The 14,981-nt window shown below is 39.8% G+C and overlaps 1 protein-coding gene across 1 annotated transcript in view; it reads right to left on the bottom strand.

Annotated features, from left to right (window-relative positions):
* Window positions 1-1,604: 1,604 nt before the first annotated feature.
* VEGFC (vascular endothelial growth factor C) overlaps window positions 1,605-14,981 on the bottom strand; it is a 230,284-nt gene continuing 216,907 nt past the window's right edge. Inside the window, exons 5-7 of the mRNA XM_082261991.1 lie at window positions 9,126-9,235; window positions 5,905-6,238; window positions 1,605-2,757 (exon numbers count right to left, since the gene is read on the bottom strand). Of these exons, the coding sequence (XP_082118117.1) occupies window positions 2,652-2,757; window positions 5,905-6,238; window positions 9,126-9,235 (550 nt within the window). The 3' untranslated portion in view covers window positions 1,605-2,651. The remainder of the gene's footprint in view (window positions 2,758-5,904; window positions 6,239-9,125; window positions 9,236-14,981) is intronic.

Below are 14,981 nucleotides of genomic sequence, written 5' to 3' on the forward strand. Positions count from 1 at the left end.
TTGCAGCTGCTTGTGCTTTCCTTTTAAAACCTACCTAGTAAGAACTCTACAAATTAAAATCCTAAGGGAGTGCATGCTTTCTGTACAGGAGTCTCTTCTCATTTCACATTACACTGCTTGGTTATTTGTTTCTTCGCAGATTTTTATGGTTCTGCTGTATAATCAATTACACAACCTGCATTTGGGGATTGGGATTGCATTTATTTTTATTTTCAGCTAGACTCTACAGTGCTTTTTTATACTAAAGCTGCCTGCTATTTGTTGGGAGCCTTTTCTAGTTTTCTTCAGAACAAAAATATCACAAAAATGTCAATGCAAATTACCGTTTTTGTTTCATTCCTTGTAGATTACACTTTATATACTGGAGCAATTTTTCTGCTATATGGGGTGTGGATCATTCATATCAGCATCATACAATATCTACATATAATAACTGCATGTGAACTAATATAACTAATTGCTTTACTAGAATTTTTTTGGTAAGATAGCATAATACAATGACATTTCTAGTTGGCTAGCCATGGTTTATTAAAGGAATATAGGAGGGGGGATTCAATAAAGCTGCTGCGCCACTTTTCTGGCATTAATCCCTCTTGTTAATTTATTGCACCAAATTCATAAAATATAAATAATAGAACTATATATATATATATATATATATATATATATATATATATAATTCTAAAATATACCACTTTTACATTGTGTTGCAATGAAAGCGTCAAATTCTAAATAAAATACCAATAGTTAATATCTTACGAAAGTGGAGCTAATTAAGACCAACTCTCTTTTGGCGTACAAAGAGAGACCCTGGCACAGACAGATTTTTCAAGTGGCTCACGTGCATTCTAAAAGTGGTGCAGCATACACCAAATTCACCTACAAGCTCTAGACAGGAATATGAATTTGGCGCACACTGCACCACTTTTAGAATGCACACAAGACACTTTGTCAAAATCTGTCTGTAAAATTTACTTAGGTAGCTGTATTAGTAGGGGCAGCAGTTCTCATCATAACAGATAACACATGGCCATTTGTGCAGGACCACCTCAATTTTTCTTTCCTTCAAAATCTGTCTTTGCCTGTCTTTATGAATTGCAGGGATAGTGTTTTAAACATTGGTATAGGTACACAATTATGTTACTTTTTTAAGGATTATAAAATACAATTGTGTAATTTTAGTATCTGTTATTAGTGTTATAGTGACTGACAAACTTTTATATCTAGATTTATAGATCCTTATCTTATGAAGGGGTCGATCCAATGGGCAGCTTTTTCTTTTCCTTTTTTATTATAGTTGTATTTATACATTTATTTACATTTAGTCATATTGGCTGTTTTTCCACAATTTTAAGAGTGTTCTATTTCTATAAAAATGTATTTTCTATTTTCTCTGCCCATCTCTTATTAGGTTTTACTAATGGGATTCAACTTCCCCTGACTTTGTGGCTTTGCTTTACCAGATCTCATCTCACTGGTGATAGCTGGTGGCAATCTCAATGGACATGTGAATGGCAGTGACAGGGCTTACCTATGAAGTCAGGGAAAGTCAGGCCTCAGTATTGAAGTAAAATGTAATCAAAGATGGGACCAGAAGAAATTTTAAAATTCTACCTTGTTGACAAATATGATTTTGAACAGTAGTTCCAGATATCACTATAATCAACTTATGCATATATTATTAATTACTTATTTCGTCCCATATATTTTGGCAGGCTCTTGTAGGTACCAATAAGCTAAATAAGATAAATTGGGAAACATTTCATAGACACCATTGCAACCTGTAGACACACAAGGCTTAATTACCAAATTATACCATGTATTTTTTAAAATAGCAATCATTATTTTTAGCCATTGGACTAATATGTTCTTTTCTCATTGACTGTAATGAAAATAAGTCTTCAGGGCAAACAATTATCATTATACCTTAGTCAAATGAGTCTATAGACAGTAAGAGAGACAGACAAATAACAAGTACGAAATACAAAAATACTATTTACATAGTTGATTATTCCATGTCTCTGTCTTATACTATCAAACAAGCTAGGATGATAGAGTTGCATTGTAAGGCCTGCAAAAATGACACCAGTGCAATTCTGATGGTAATCTTCCATAGGGATACAGTCTCTTAATTAGAATATCCAAAACACATAGCTTAGAGTAAAAAAATAAAATGCTTTACATACATGTACTCTCGAGGTGCAGAAAGGAGTCCAACTGGGCATATTTGGTGGTTTATAGTACAAGTTTCTGTTCTTTTTTTTATTAAACATATTTTACATGATATAAAAATATTAATCACAGTGCGCTTTTACATTGATATTGCTATAAACAAAGAGGCTGCACAATATTTTTAGTGGAAATAAATTATATAGTCATTATCTTGATAAAAAAAAAATCACAGGGAAAATATGGACTTGTGTATCATTGCAGAAAAATGTCTTTTCAAGCCCTTAAAATTGAAAAAAAAAAAAAAGAATCTTGATCGATCTTTAAATGTGGATCCTGGACTTATGTGATGCAAATTGCACCGTCTCTACTCTGAACAAGGTTCTTAATGGAAATGTTGATCCAATACTCAGAACAGGACAAAGTCTTCCTTACTTTCAGAATCAGATGAAATATATCCTCTGACTGTAGAGTCCATTTGTTTAGGGTCTTTTCCAATATACAGGAACACAGCGACACACTTCTTCGCTATAGAATAGACCAGAGTCACAGCGTTTCGGTCGAGATTTACATGGTGGTCTGTAACAACTGAAAAAAGAGGAAAAGGAAGTCATGAATTCCAAATGAAATCTATCCCATTCTATATTGGCACACAGAATTAAAATATACATACAGTAAATATATATACATGGGTGGATTTACTAAAACTGGAGAGTGCAAAATCTGGTGCAGCTCTGTATAGAAACCAATCAGCTTTAAGTTTTTTTTTTTTCTCAAAGCTTAATTGAACAAGTTGAAGTTACAAGCTGATTGGCTATCATTCACAGCTGCACCACAGTTTACACGCTCTAGTTTTAGTAAATTAACCCCACAGTCAGGGCTTTTTCCAGCAGAAACGATGTGGAGCACAGTTTCGACATATCCAGCACTGAAGGGGGTGTGCTGGAGGATCTACTGATGCTGGCTGCTTGGGGATCTATTGTCTCTGGGGGGATGAATTGTTTTGGGGTTCTATTGTTGCTGGGGAAGTCTGTTGGTGGTGGGGGTCTAATGTTGCTAGGGGGTCTTATGTGGCTTGGGGGGGTCAATTGTTGCTGGTAAGCATGTACTGTTGCGGGAGTGATCTATTTTTGCTGGCTGCTGGAGGGTCTATTGATGCTGGCTGCTGGGAGATCTACTGCATTGTTGCTGGCAGGGATCTGTTGTTGTTTTTGGGTGGGATATTTTGTTGCAGGGGTTCCATTGATGCTGGGGGGTATATTGTTGCTGGAGGGGATCTATTGTATTGCTTTTCTTGTTATTATTAGCAAAGTTCATACAAATTACCACAAGGTAATTCTTGGTTCTGGCGCTCAAAGGTGGGTAGGAGCAGAGACAAGGGGTGACTCAGAAGGGAAGAGTACCTGCACATATTCGCCCTGTATACACTATATACAGTATATAAAACAGAGCATTCTTCTATATATCAGCATTTGGGATGGACTGCGATTTTTAGAAGCCTTTGCTTTGCATTGCATTTTTAAAGATGCAGCCTAATCTTTACATCTGTATTTCATCTGTTTTGCTGTCAGTTGGAAAGCATTGCAAATGTCTAGGTATATTTTAAATAACTATGCCCATTTTAATTTAACATGGTTACAATGCTTCCTGATTAGGGATTTTTCTGCTAATATGTTCTATAATGTTAAAGTTTTTTGGTTTTGTATGTGTTTCCTTTACTATGTTTATGAATACAAATGTAAAAATATTATACATACAATTTGGAATTCTCCCTTAGAGTCAGCAGGCGGAGCTTTAGGTTCATTACAAGTTTTGTCTTTTTCTTTGCCCCCTGTTGTAAAAAGCCTGTTTGCAGAACTTAGTCATCAAATTTCTGTATCAAGACAGCTTTTGTAGTAACATCTCCTTCGTTAGGCCAGGGATGCTTAAAATTTAGAAGAGCGAGGGCCTCTTAACTGATTTGGAAACTGGTCATGGGCCACAATTAAATGAAATGGTTCAGAATTTGGAATTTTTATTTTGAATATAATAATGAAGATTTTCCTCCTGCAGGCATTGAATGACGATAGGAAGGAATGGAGGAGAAGCCGGCTTTTAGCGGTTGCAGGAGGAAAATGGAGAGGGTCAGTTATTGCATATGCCACCCCACCGCCCCTCCTGTCCAAGTATATAACAGAATGGGACAGGGAGGCCACATGGGCCCCCTGGATGCTGTACCAGTGGTTGGGGGGATGTGGTAAAAATATGTCTCAAATTATAGGTTTACCTCCTCCCAAACCGCAAATGTAAATGAGCCATTACTGTCCTTTAAGGCTGCTTTCACACTGATGCACTGCAGTTTACCCCTCCAGAGGTGCAGCGCAGTGCATCTGCAGTAGTCCTGCAGGTTGGCTGGGCTTTGCTATAGACTTCTTTTATGTCTTGTGGGTGTGGTGCATTTTCTGAAAGCGCACAGCCAGGTGCACGACCAGGTGCTCAGAGTGCAACTCTGTCGATTGTCTGCTACATTTTTATAGGCGCGCTGCAGCCATTTTCCCCATCTTCTCCCCTGCCTTTTCTTTAGCTCTAGGCTATTTGGTGGACCTCAACACAGGGAGGGCATCGCTGGCCAGGTCATGTGGTTTCCCCTCATTACCCACATCCTCCTTGCATTGAGACATTATACCTCTAGTACAGATGTGGATTAGACTGTGTTAAAAATGCACTGGCTGATTTAGAGCAACTGCAGGAAACTGAGTTGTTTGTAAGCTACCTGGTACAAACAAGAGGCAAAATGAACAGGAGGGCAGTAAAGATGACACAGCCAGGCAGACAGAGGAAGAGAACTGGAGCAATCCACACTGAAAAGCCTAACAAGCTGAGCTGGCTATTGACAGTATGGGAGAGAGGGTGAGGTAGGGAGGCAGGAGGCACACTACCGCAGTCTGTGAGAAGTGGGAGCTGGAGCAGCAGCAACAGCAAAGGGTCTGGAGGACCTACGGAGCAGCACAGGTATGGCAGCAGGGATGGCAGCAGTAGAAAGACTGGGATAACACCGGGAGGATGGCAGTAGATCACACTGCAGTTCCCTGAGGATAGCTGAGCAGAATAAAGGCCTGAATCAGGAGCGAATGCCCTGCTCGCATGGAGCTACTAGTCACACTCTCATATGCACTCTGATGCTCTGGGATAGCAGATCAGCAACCTACGATGTGGGCTTATTGAACGGCCATCCCAGAGAAAGAGGTCACGTGCCACATAAGAGGGCTACACGGGCCACAGGTTGGGCACCCCCGAGCTAGGCCAAAGTGCTGTGGGAACCATCTTTTTTTATTTGCAAAAACTTGTATAAACAACTGAAACCTCTTTACACTTATAACCTTAACATGCACTGTACGTCAAGGCAAAAACTTTTTTCTTGTTTGCAGAAGAGTGGGGAATAATTAGAATATCTAAAGTCTGGTTTTTACTAGCTGAGACTCAGTTATTGAAATTTACCCTCAGCTACTGTCCTACTGACAGTTTTTAAACCAAATGGGAATTAAGGAAATATCTGCAAGAGACATGGACCGGTTCTAGCCTTCCCCTGCTCTACTAAAAAAAAAAAAGAAGCCTGTGGGAGAGTTACACATTATTGTGAAAAGTTTATTACTTTTTTAGCTAACTGTCCAAAATCCTTCGTTATATCGATTTTTAAAAAATTCTTTACTGCAATATATGGCAAATACTGCCATACCGCTCTTCATGTCTGCTTACCTGCATGTTTGATGATTAAATCTTTTTCCTCTGAGGAAACATGTGTTTGATGTTTCTACACATTCACAGGCACATTTTATAGGGTTCAGCGGCTGGTGTTTTGGACAAGTCTTTTTACAGACACACTGGCATCTCTCTTCATCATATTGCTTGTTTATCCCACAGGAAGTAGACAGAAGCTTATTTTTGCAAACACACTGGCAAGATGTTCGGTCCAGTTCTTTATGAGGGCCACAGCTGGAGGGTAGCAATCCCCCTTTACAAACACATTGGCAGGTTTCTTCATCTAATTCTTTGTTTGGTCCACAAATATCATTAAATTCCTCTCCAGAATCTAAGATAAAGCAAAAACAAGATAAATTAAAACTAAAACATGAAATAAACTTTTCCTACTGAGTTAGTCAGACAGGTCAGAGAAGTATAAAGAAAGATTGCAGCGGTGGTCAATACGATCAAATCACAAAGAAACAGAGTCCCTCACCTCTAACTATCTCTGGTCCTACATTGCACCCAGGAATGCACATTTATTTTTCTGGGTTTCTGGTACATAATAGGCATAATAATCACAATATGTGCATAGAAATATGTGCATAGGAAGCCTCTATGTAATGGCCTTCCAATTCACAAGTATGGGGGTAACATGCAATCAGTCACAAATCTACTTCCATAGTGCAAATGAAAGTGTAGGTCAAGCTCCATTTTGAGGACCAAAGGCAACTCAAGGTACCAGGCATACTTTTGTTTTAACACTAAAATCTCCAGAGATCCCAAGAGACTTCCCAAAGTGCCTCATTACATGTATGTGAACTGGCAGTGTGAGCATACTGGCATGATCCTGGCCACATCCCACAATGCATGTGTTTTGTCTAGACCAGGGATCTCCAAACTTCCTAAACAAAGGGCCAGTTTACTGCCCTTCAGACTTTAGGGGGGCTGGAGTGGCCAGTAGAAGTACAAAATGCCCCAGCGTAAAAAATTACATAGTACCTGTAGTCAGTAGAAGGAGTAATAGCGGCCCATCATTGGTATTAGTGGGAGGAAACATGCCTCATTGTTGGTGTCAGTGAGAGGAGTTGTTCCCCAATGTTGATGTCAGTGGAAGGCATGGTGCCCCCTTGTTGATGTCAGTGGGAGAAATAGAGCCCCAAGGGGCAGATAAAGGCAAGCGAAGGGCTGTATTCGGCCCACAGGCCGCAGTTTGGAGACCACTGGTCTAGACAATTTGCTGGAAGGGTTAGGTATTTGAGAGGCATTGGGCAACAGTACAGTGGAACATTGTTGGACACCTAGTTAATTATCTGCAGAATGGATATCTTTTACATAATAAGGGTGAAAAGCGGCACAAATCCATCTAATCCAGCCAACAGAAAACAGGATTCATAATCAGAGAGTGGTGGTAAATTATTAATACTAAATGGTCTAAGGCTATTAGTGGTGTACCCCAAGGTTCAGTGTTGGGACTCTTACTTTTAAATATATTTATAAATGGTATAGGTTCTAGGATTAAAAGTACCATTCAGTATTTCCAGACCAAGCTATGCAGTGGATTAACATCCTTACAGGATGTCTCCAACTTACAAGCCGACCTCAATGCACTGTTTAATTGGGCAATTATGTGGCAAATGAGGTTTAATGTTGATAAATGGAGGGGAAGAATATGCACTCATTGTGCATACTAGGGGGAGAACAAATGTGGGAATCAATGGTGGAGAAGGATCTTGGTGTTTCGGTAGATCATAAGCTTAATAATAGCATGCAATGCCAAGCTGCAGTTTCCAAAGCTAGCAAAGTTCTTTCTTGTATTACAAGAGATATGGACTCAAGAGAGAGATATCATTTTGCCCCTGTACAAATCATTAGTAAGATCTCATCTGGAATATGCAGTTCAGTTTTGGGCACCAGTTCACACAAAGGATATCTAACTACTACTAAGGAATACTAACATTTATAGGTAAAGCTGATCCAGGGAATATCTGATTGCCTCTTCGGGGACCAGGAAGGAAATTTTTCCCTGCAGGAGCAAATTGGATGATGCTATGCTGTTTTTTTTGTCTTCCTCTGGTTTAACTGTAGGTAAAGGATTGTGTATATATGAATGTATACTTTATTTTTTACTTTTATTGGTTGAACTTGATGGACTTGTGTCTTTTTCCAACCTGACAAACTATGTAGCTATGTAACTACAGCATAATCAAAAGCAATGTACATTTTTGTATGTAGTGCCCCCACCCACCCACTACCTTTGTGACTATAACATTCTTTGATTTACAGAAGATTGCCATGTGTGTCTGTGGAAATATGTGCTCATTCAGCCAGAGGAGTGTGAGTGAGGTCAGGTACTGATGCTGGACAACAAGCCTTGACCTGAAAATTCCTCTGAACCAAACTCAACAAATCATGCCTTTATGGTCCTGGGGCACAATCATGCCGAAACAAAAAGGGCCTTCCTCAAATTGTAGCCATACATTCAAATTGGAAACATACGTTTGTTTAAAATCTCTTTGTATGCTGTCGTTTTAAGAGTACCCTTTACTGGAAACACCTGAAATCAAATTGGAGGACCAAATACATTTGGCTACATAGTGTAGCATGCTGATGTACTCTTCATGAGACATCTCTTTGTTGTTTTTAAACTAGTAACATTTTTATTGTGTAAGACAATGCAAAATGTATGAATGATGAGTATAATGCAGCCAGTTTTACCTTCCTAGCTGATTTGGGGCAGCCTCCAGCAAACTGGGTTTTACTGTAATTTTTACCAGTGACATAACATGTCATCATGGTGCTGCTCATTAAAGGAATCTTTAGTGCAACTTAACTGCAATAGTACTTGTGATCTGAGCTAATAAAATGTCTGCAGAATAATTACAAGCCTTTTATTTAAAATAAATGGATGACAGATGATCATGCATGGAAAACATACAGAGTATGTATAGAATATAATGTGGATCATATTTCTTTGCTGTAATTTTCTTATCTTGATGATACAAAAAATTGTCATACTGCACACATTATTCATAATAATGAAAACAGAGCAGTAATGTGATATTAAGTCATCACCTTCTAATATGCCTAATTATCCTATACTCTATATGATGTATGTACAATATAAGTTATAAACATGACAATTGGAAAGAAGGTAAAGAAATAAAGATCATCAGTACAGCAAATAATTAATTACATTCTCCTCTAGTGTATTAAACATGGTGGGGATCTCTTACCTGATTCCTCATGATGTAATGAAAACCCATAGTCATGTTGTTCTATACATCTGCACAAATGGTTATTCCATGCAGAATTTCTAGGACATGTTTTATTTGCCACTTGACAACTGAAAAAGAATTATGATGTTACATATAGTAATCTGAAAAGCAAATATTTACAAAAATTTACATATTTACATCATTTGACCACCGTATGGTCTAATGATGGTCGGGCGGGGGTCCTCTAGTGCTGGAAGGATGTCTTACCGAGGATGTCTTATGTCGCAGCGATCAGTGGTTAGCTGTGTCCTTAGGACACTGCGCATCACCGAACAGGGTAAAGAGCCAATGACAGTGGTTCTTGACCACATGATCAGCTGTGTCCAATCACAGCCGATCACAATGTAAACACACTTGCTGTTATCAGCATTCCTTTCTTTTTACTGTCACAGTGTGAGGAGAGGAGAGAGCCGGTAAGCAGCTGGTGTGAAAGTCGACATCTGCATTGATAGTCAGGGCACTGATCATCAGTGTCCTGATTATCAGTACAGCCCAACAGTGCTGCCAATCAGTGCTGCCAATCAGTGCCCATCAGCGCTGTCAACCAGTGCCCTTCAATGCTGCCAATCAGTGCCTCATCATCAGTGGTGCCTATCAGTGCCCTTCAGTGCTGCCCCTCAGTGCCCATCATTGCTGCCTATCAGTGCCACCTATCAGTGCCCATGAGTGCTGCTTATCAGTGCCCATTAGTACCACATATCAGTGCAGCCTCATTAGTGCCTCCTCGTCAGTGCTGCTTAATCAGTGCAGCCCATCAGTGCTGCCTATTAGGGCCCATCAGTGCAGCCTCATCAGTACACATCGGTAAAGGAGAAAAATTACCTATTTTGAAAAGTTTTATAGCAGAAATTTTTTTTTTTTTCAGAATGTTTGTTTTCTCGTTTGTTTAGCAAAAAATAAAAACCCAGTGGTGAATAAATACTACCAAAAGAAAGCTCTTTCTTGTGTGAAAAAAAGTGGTAACATTTTTATATGAGTACAGTGTTGCATGACTGCGCAACTGTCATTCAAAGTGGGACAGCGCTTAAAGCTGAATATAAGCCTGGGCAGGAAGGGGGTGAAAGTGACCAGTAGGCAAGTGGTTAAAGGGTTTTGTACTCTGTAATTCTTTTCCCTCACCCTCCCAAGAACTTTGCTGCTCTCTGCTAAGGAAGCTGTGATTTAAAGAGTGGTTCTCAACCCCATTTTTTTAAATAAAGTCCTTTACAATATTAGATGTATTTAAAATACCTTCAAAGGCAGGTCAATGCATGTAAAGTAAATTACCTCCTAATGTGTGCACATGTATTACTAGTAACCTATAACTTTTACTGATTCTAGTAGATTTACAGTGTATGTCTTTTAATACCAAAACAAATATATTGGAATCTGTTTTTATATGATTCAACGTTGGTAAAAGCTTTCTACTAAAGTGCACCTTGAAATATTTAGAAGTACCCCTGAAGGTGCACTTACCATTGGTTTAAAATATATAACCTGGAGTGTCTGAAAAAAGAACTTTGTTTTCCATTTCAGGGTTCACTAGACAAATGCTTTGGATCCCATGTATGCAACACCACCTCTGCCCTTAGATGTGGTACAATGATCTCCAGTATGTTTTACAACAACCAGTGGTACTCAATGCTTACAAAGTTCCCCCAATGCAGACCTCATCAGATTGGCAATCACTACGGCTGAAAAGCAGGACCTAGCTCCCCTGACCATAACCTGACCTTATGGTACCTGCTACCAACCTGCAATGATGTTCTCTCTTTTTTTTTTTAGTACAAAAACTCTTTAAAATGACAACTCCTATACCTGCCTTTTCTGGGGTAAAATAAAAGACATAAAGGTACTAATGACCTAACCAACTGAGTTTCTGGCGGAATTACCAGAAAGCTATATGTTACACAATTTATTTTATATTTCCAGGATACAGCATAGAGAAAAATACTATTCCTATAACACATTACAGAGACAGTCAGTATAATGTCATTAAGATTTGGTTTCTTTATTATATGTCATTACAAAGACATAGAATATTATAAATATTATAAATACTTTTATTAGAAATATAAACTGTGTTAAGGAATATAATCTATTTTTATTTTCTGTTTTAATATAGCAGCAAATCCAGGAGTTTCATTTTAATCCAGTTAAACTGGAATTCTGCATATTTTCCATAACTGTGATTATTAATGACAAACTGCATATTTGTTACAAAAATAATCGGTTTGGGTGTAATTCAAGTCTTTCCACATGTCCTAAGTGGGTACATTTAATCATTATGATGTAACTGCAAAGAAACTACACATTACTACCAATTTTTGAAATGCTAAAAACCCAGTCTAGTCATCCATCAAGTGATAGAAACCTAAGAGATACACTTCAGGTCTTTTAAAAAGAGCATGAACTCTTGCAGGATTCATTTCATATAATAATAATAATAATAGAAAAAAAAAGAAATTTACAGAAGTCATTTTAGTTTCCCTGCTACAGATGTTTTTGTCTTACAAAAATAACACTACTATATTACTGTCCCTGAAAACAATGAAGGTCTAAAAAAAATTAGTCCCATACAATAAAAACAGAATATTACTAGTAAAGCCATTACTTTGTGCCGGAAACATCTTAGGCCGAGCATAATCTAAAAAAGTGCATAAAACGTTGTAGCCCCAAGGGGGCACACCTGCTAGTTTAGTACTACGTCGGTCGCACGCGTGGTGCTTAACTCTTCTGCCACTGCAAAAATATAGACAAAGGGGTTGATTTACTAAAGGTAAAAAAACTGTACACTTTGTGAAGTGATGTTGAAAGAATACCCAATGACGTGCAACGAAAAAAAAAACAGCATTTTTGCTTGTACATGATTGGATAATGGAAGTCAGCAGAGCTTCTGCTCATTTACTAAGCTGTGGAGCAACTGCACTTTGCAAAGTGCACAGTCTATTTGCCTTTAATAAATCAACCCCAAAATGTTTGTGATTTTAAGCGCTTCTTAGTTTATAATCAATATCCTGCTTCTCTAAATTAGAACAAATAGTTCTTATTTGAAGAAAAGCTGGCTGCCATTTCTGACTTCTTTCTAAGCCTGCTGGTGGCCTGGCTACCTCTGACTTCAGTATTTACTGAATCACTGGCTTGCAACAAGCATGCAAATTAGAAACACAATGAAGCCCTGATCTTCGTATATGTTCCAGGTCATTGCCTTCAAAAAGTACTGAAGCTATTAGATCAGCATGTGAGTCAGGCAACTGGCATTTACAGAGAAATGCAATGGCAGCCCCCATATACTATTTGAAAAGGCTTTCTTTAAAGTGGATCTGTGACGAGAGTCACTTTGGAATTTGGGGTCCACAACCCCCATGCCCAAAGTAATGTGACGAGACCCTTGCTCGCTCTGTCCGCTCTCCCGACACTCCTCTGTTTCTAGTCAGTCAGCTTGCAGATCGCATCGTCTGATGGTTCGGTCAACCAAGGATCCGGGATCCGAACTACAGCTATGTGCCATTCGGAATCCATTAGAACAAACACCAAGCAGGCTGTATGTAAGTTCAAACAGGAAGACAATTTATTGGAAGAACACGGCACACTTTTATACAGAATTTGGAACATCCTGCCCCCAACAACCGCTTTCCTATTGATCAATTGTAAAGTACCTGCAGTTTCCATTCAGGTCCTCTCCACACATGCAAATGAGGGCTCGAAAATGAGTCAGTAGTGATTGGTCAGATAGCTTGACCAGGAAATGCGAATGAGGACTTGAAAATGAGTCAGTAGTGATTGGTCAGATAGCTAGACCAGGAAATGCAAATGAGGACTTGAAAATGAGTCAACAGGGATTGGTCAGATAACTTTGACCAATGCAAATGAGGACTTGAAAATTAGTCCACAGGGATTGGTCAGATAGCTTTGACCAATGCAAGGAGACAGAAGCCCCAGGGGGCAGTCAATGTACATAATAGTCAGACACAGAACAATGGTTCCCTAACGAGCCCTCAATACACATTACTCTGTGTCAATACCTCCCTTAGCAGACAACAGGTGTGGTCATTAGCATTAGCACACCTGACAATAGTTGAATGTGGAGCCACCCTAGGCAGTCCGGCTCCTCAGAACTTCCTGGGATGACCATATTAGGAGTGGGCTTCCTGCTCAGAAACCTCATGGCAAAGGGAACAATTGACCTTGCTAACAAAAATGAAGCAATTCAACCCATTTGTAGTAGTCCAAACCATATTTTCAGTGTTCACCACCCCCCTGGTCACCCTGCATCCATAACAGATGCAGGGTGATTTAAACATAAGAGAGCCCCATAAGACTGGGCATGGTGCCCCCCCAACCTCTCTAAAGGAATTTGGGGTCCACAACCCCCATGCCCAAAGTGACTCTCGTCACAGGATCCAAACCCAATTACAACATTTATTACCAGTCCATAGATGTGGGGGCTATATTTGTTTATTCTTTTTTTCTGGCTTTTTTTTTTTTTTTTTCATTCAACTTGCTGATCATGTCAATAACAGACTTGCTGTAATATGCTGACAACTATCACTCACTATGCTGTATTTATGCAGCAGCATAATGTTGTAGGCTGGAGTATCTTTGAAGGCTGATGTTTGAGATTTAGGTTCAGTGCACAGGAATTTACAAGGGTGCTGGATTTCTGGCATTTTCACCACATTGTTTTCTGAATGTGCAGAAAATGTACTTAAAGCAAAATTAAGCACGGCTTTATTTTTTTGAATTGAATTACTTATTTTGTTAAATTGGTCCCCAGGTACCATGTGCTTGAATGCACCACATTCTAGTGCATTCACAAGAAACCCTCTAGCACTGAGCTGTCTCCACTCCAGCTGGTCATAGGTTCGCTCTCTCTCCAGCCACTTAAATGGCTAGGCCAGGATGATATCACTTCCGCGCATGTGCATGGAAGTCACATCATCAGAGCGGTGCCAAAAATGCACACTGAACTGCACATGCATGGATCAGTGTACATTACAGCTGACATTGACATCGCAGTGGTTTGGCTGTCTATGCGGCTCTTGGTGTCTCTGCTGTTATCATATATAGTGTAGCAGGATCCCCAGCCGTTTTGCTGGATATGAGTCCCCCTGGGTCACCGGGTGCAACAAAAGTAGATTTGTGCATGCTCCTCCAAGTGTGAGCACTGAGACAATGACCAGTCCAGTATCTTTAGTTTTTTTGTATTTATTGAGAACTTGGATGGGAGAAGGGAATGAGTGGGATACTCCTTTGGCTCAACTATGCACAATTTGCTAGGGACAACTGAAAAATGTGGACTGGCGCTGACTTGGCGCTGGCTAGATGCCGGTTGGCGCTGGTTAACACTGGCTTGCTGCCTGTTAACTGAGTTTGGACTGCTTTCTTACATAAAGAAGCCCTCTTTGAGCTCCCTTAGGCACTCCTTGCTAAGGTAGCTATTTGTACTACTGCTGCGCTGCTAAACACTTCAGGGCCCACACCGGCACCCTCTTTCTCTCACTTATCGTCAGGGCTTAGACACTGGCACCCCCTTTCTCTAAGCTTTCTCCACAGGTTAGCTGGCTCCCAGGTCCCTCTGACCTTCTGGAGTGGTCCCCTCTCCTAGGTAGACCCCTGGGCGTTTTTGAGTACTCACTACACTGTTTTTCACCAAAACTTCTGCCCAGCAGGTCCACTTGGTCCACAGCACTCTGGATCCCTCTCTGCAGCTCAGCTCAACCTTTGTCCTCTAGGCCGACTGCCCAGGACACCCTCACTAGCGCTGACAGGAGCAGAGACAGCTGTTACCCTCCTCCTGGGACTCTGCTTCCCGCCAAAGACTCCCTGTCACAT

This window comes from Pelophylax lessonae (assembly GCF_965119305.1).
Source record: "Pelophylax lessonae genome assembly, chromosome: 1".
In the NCBI taxonomy this organism is placed as follows: Eukaryota; Metazoa; Chordata; class Amphibia; order Anura; family Ranidae; genus Pelophylax; species Pelophylax lessonae.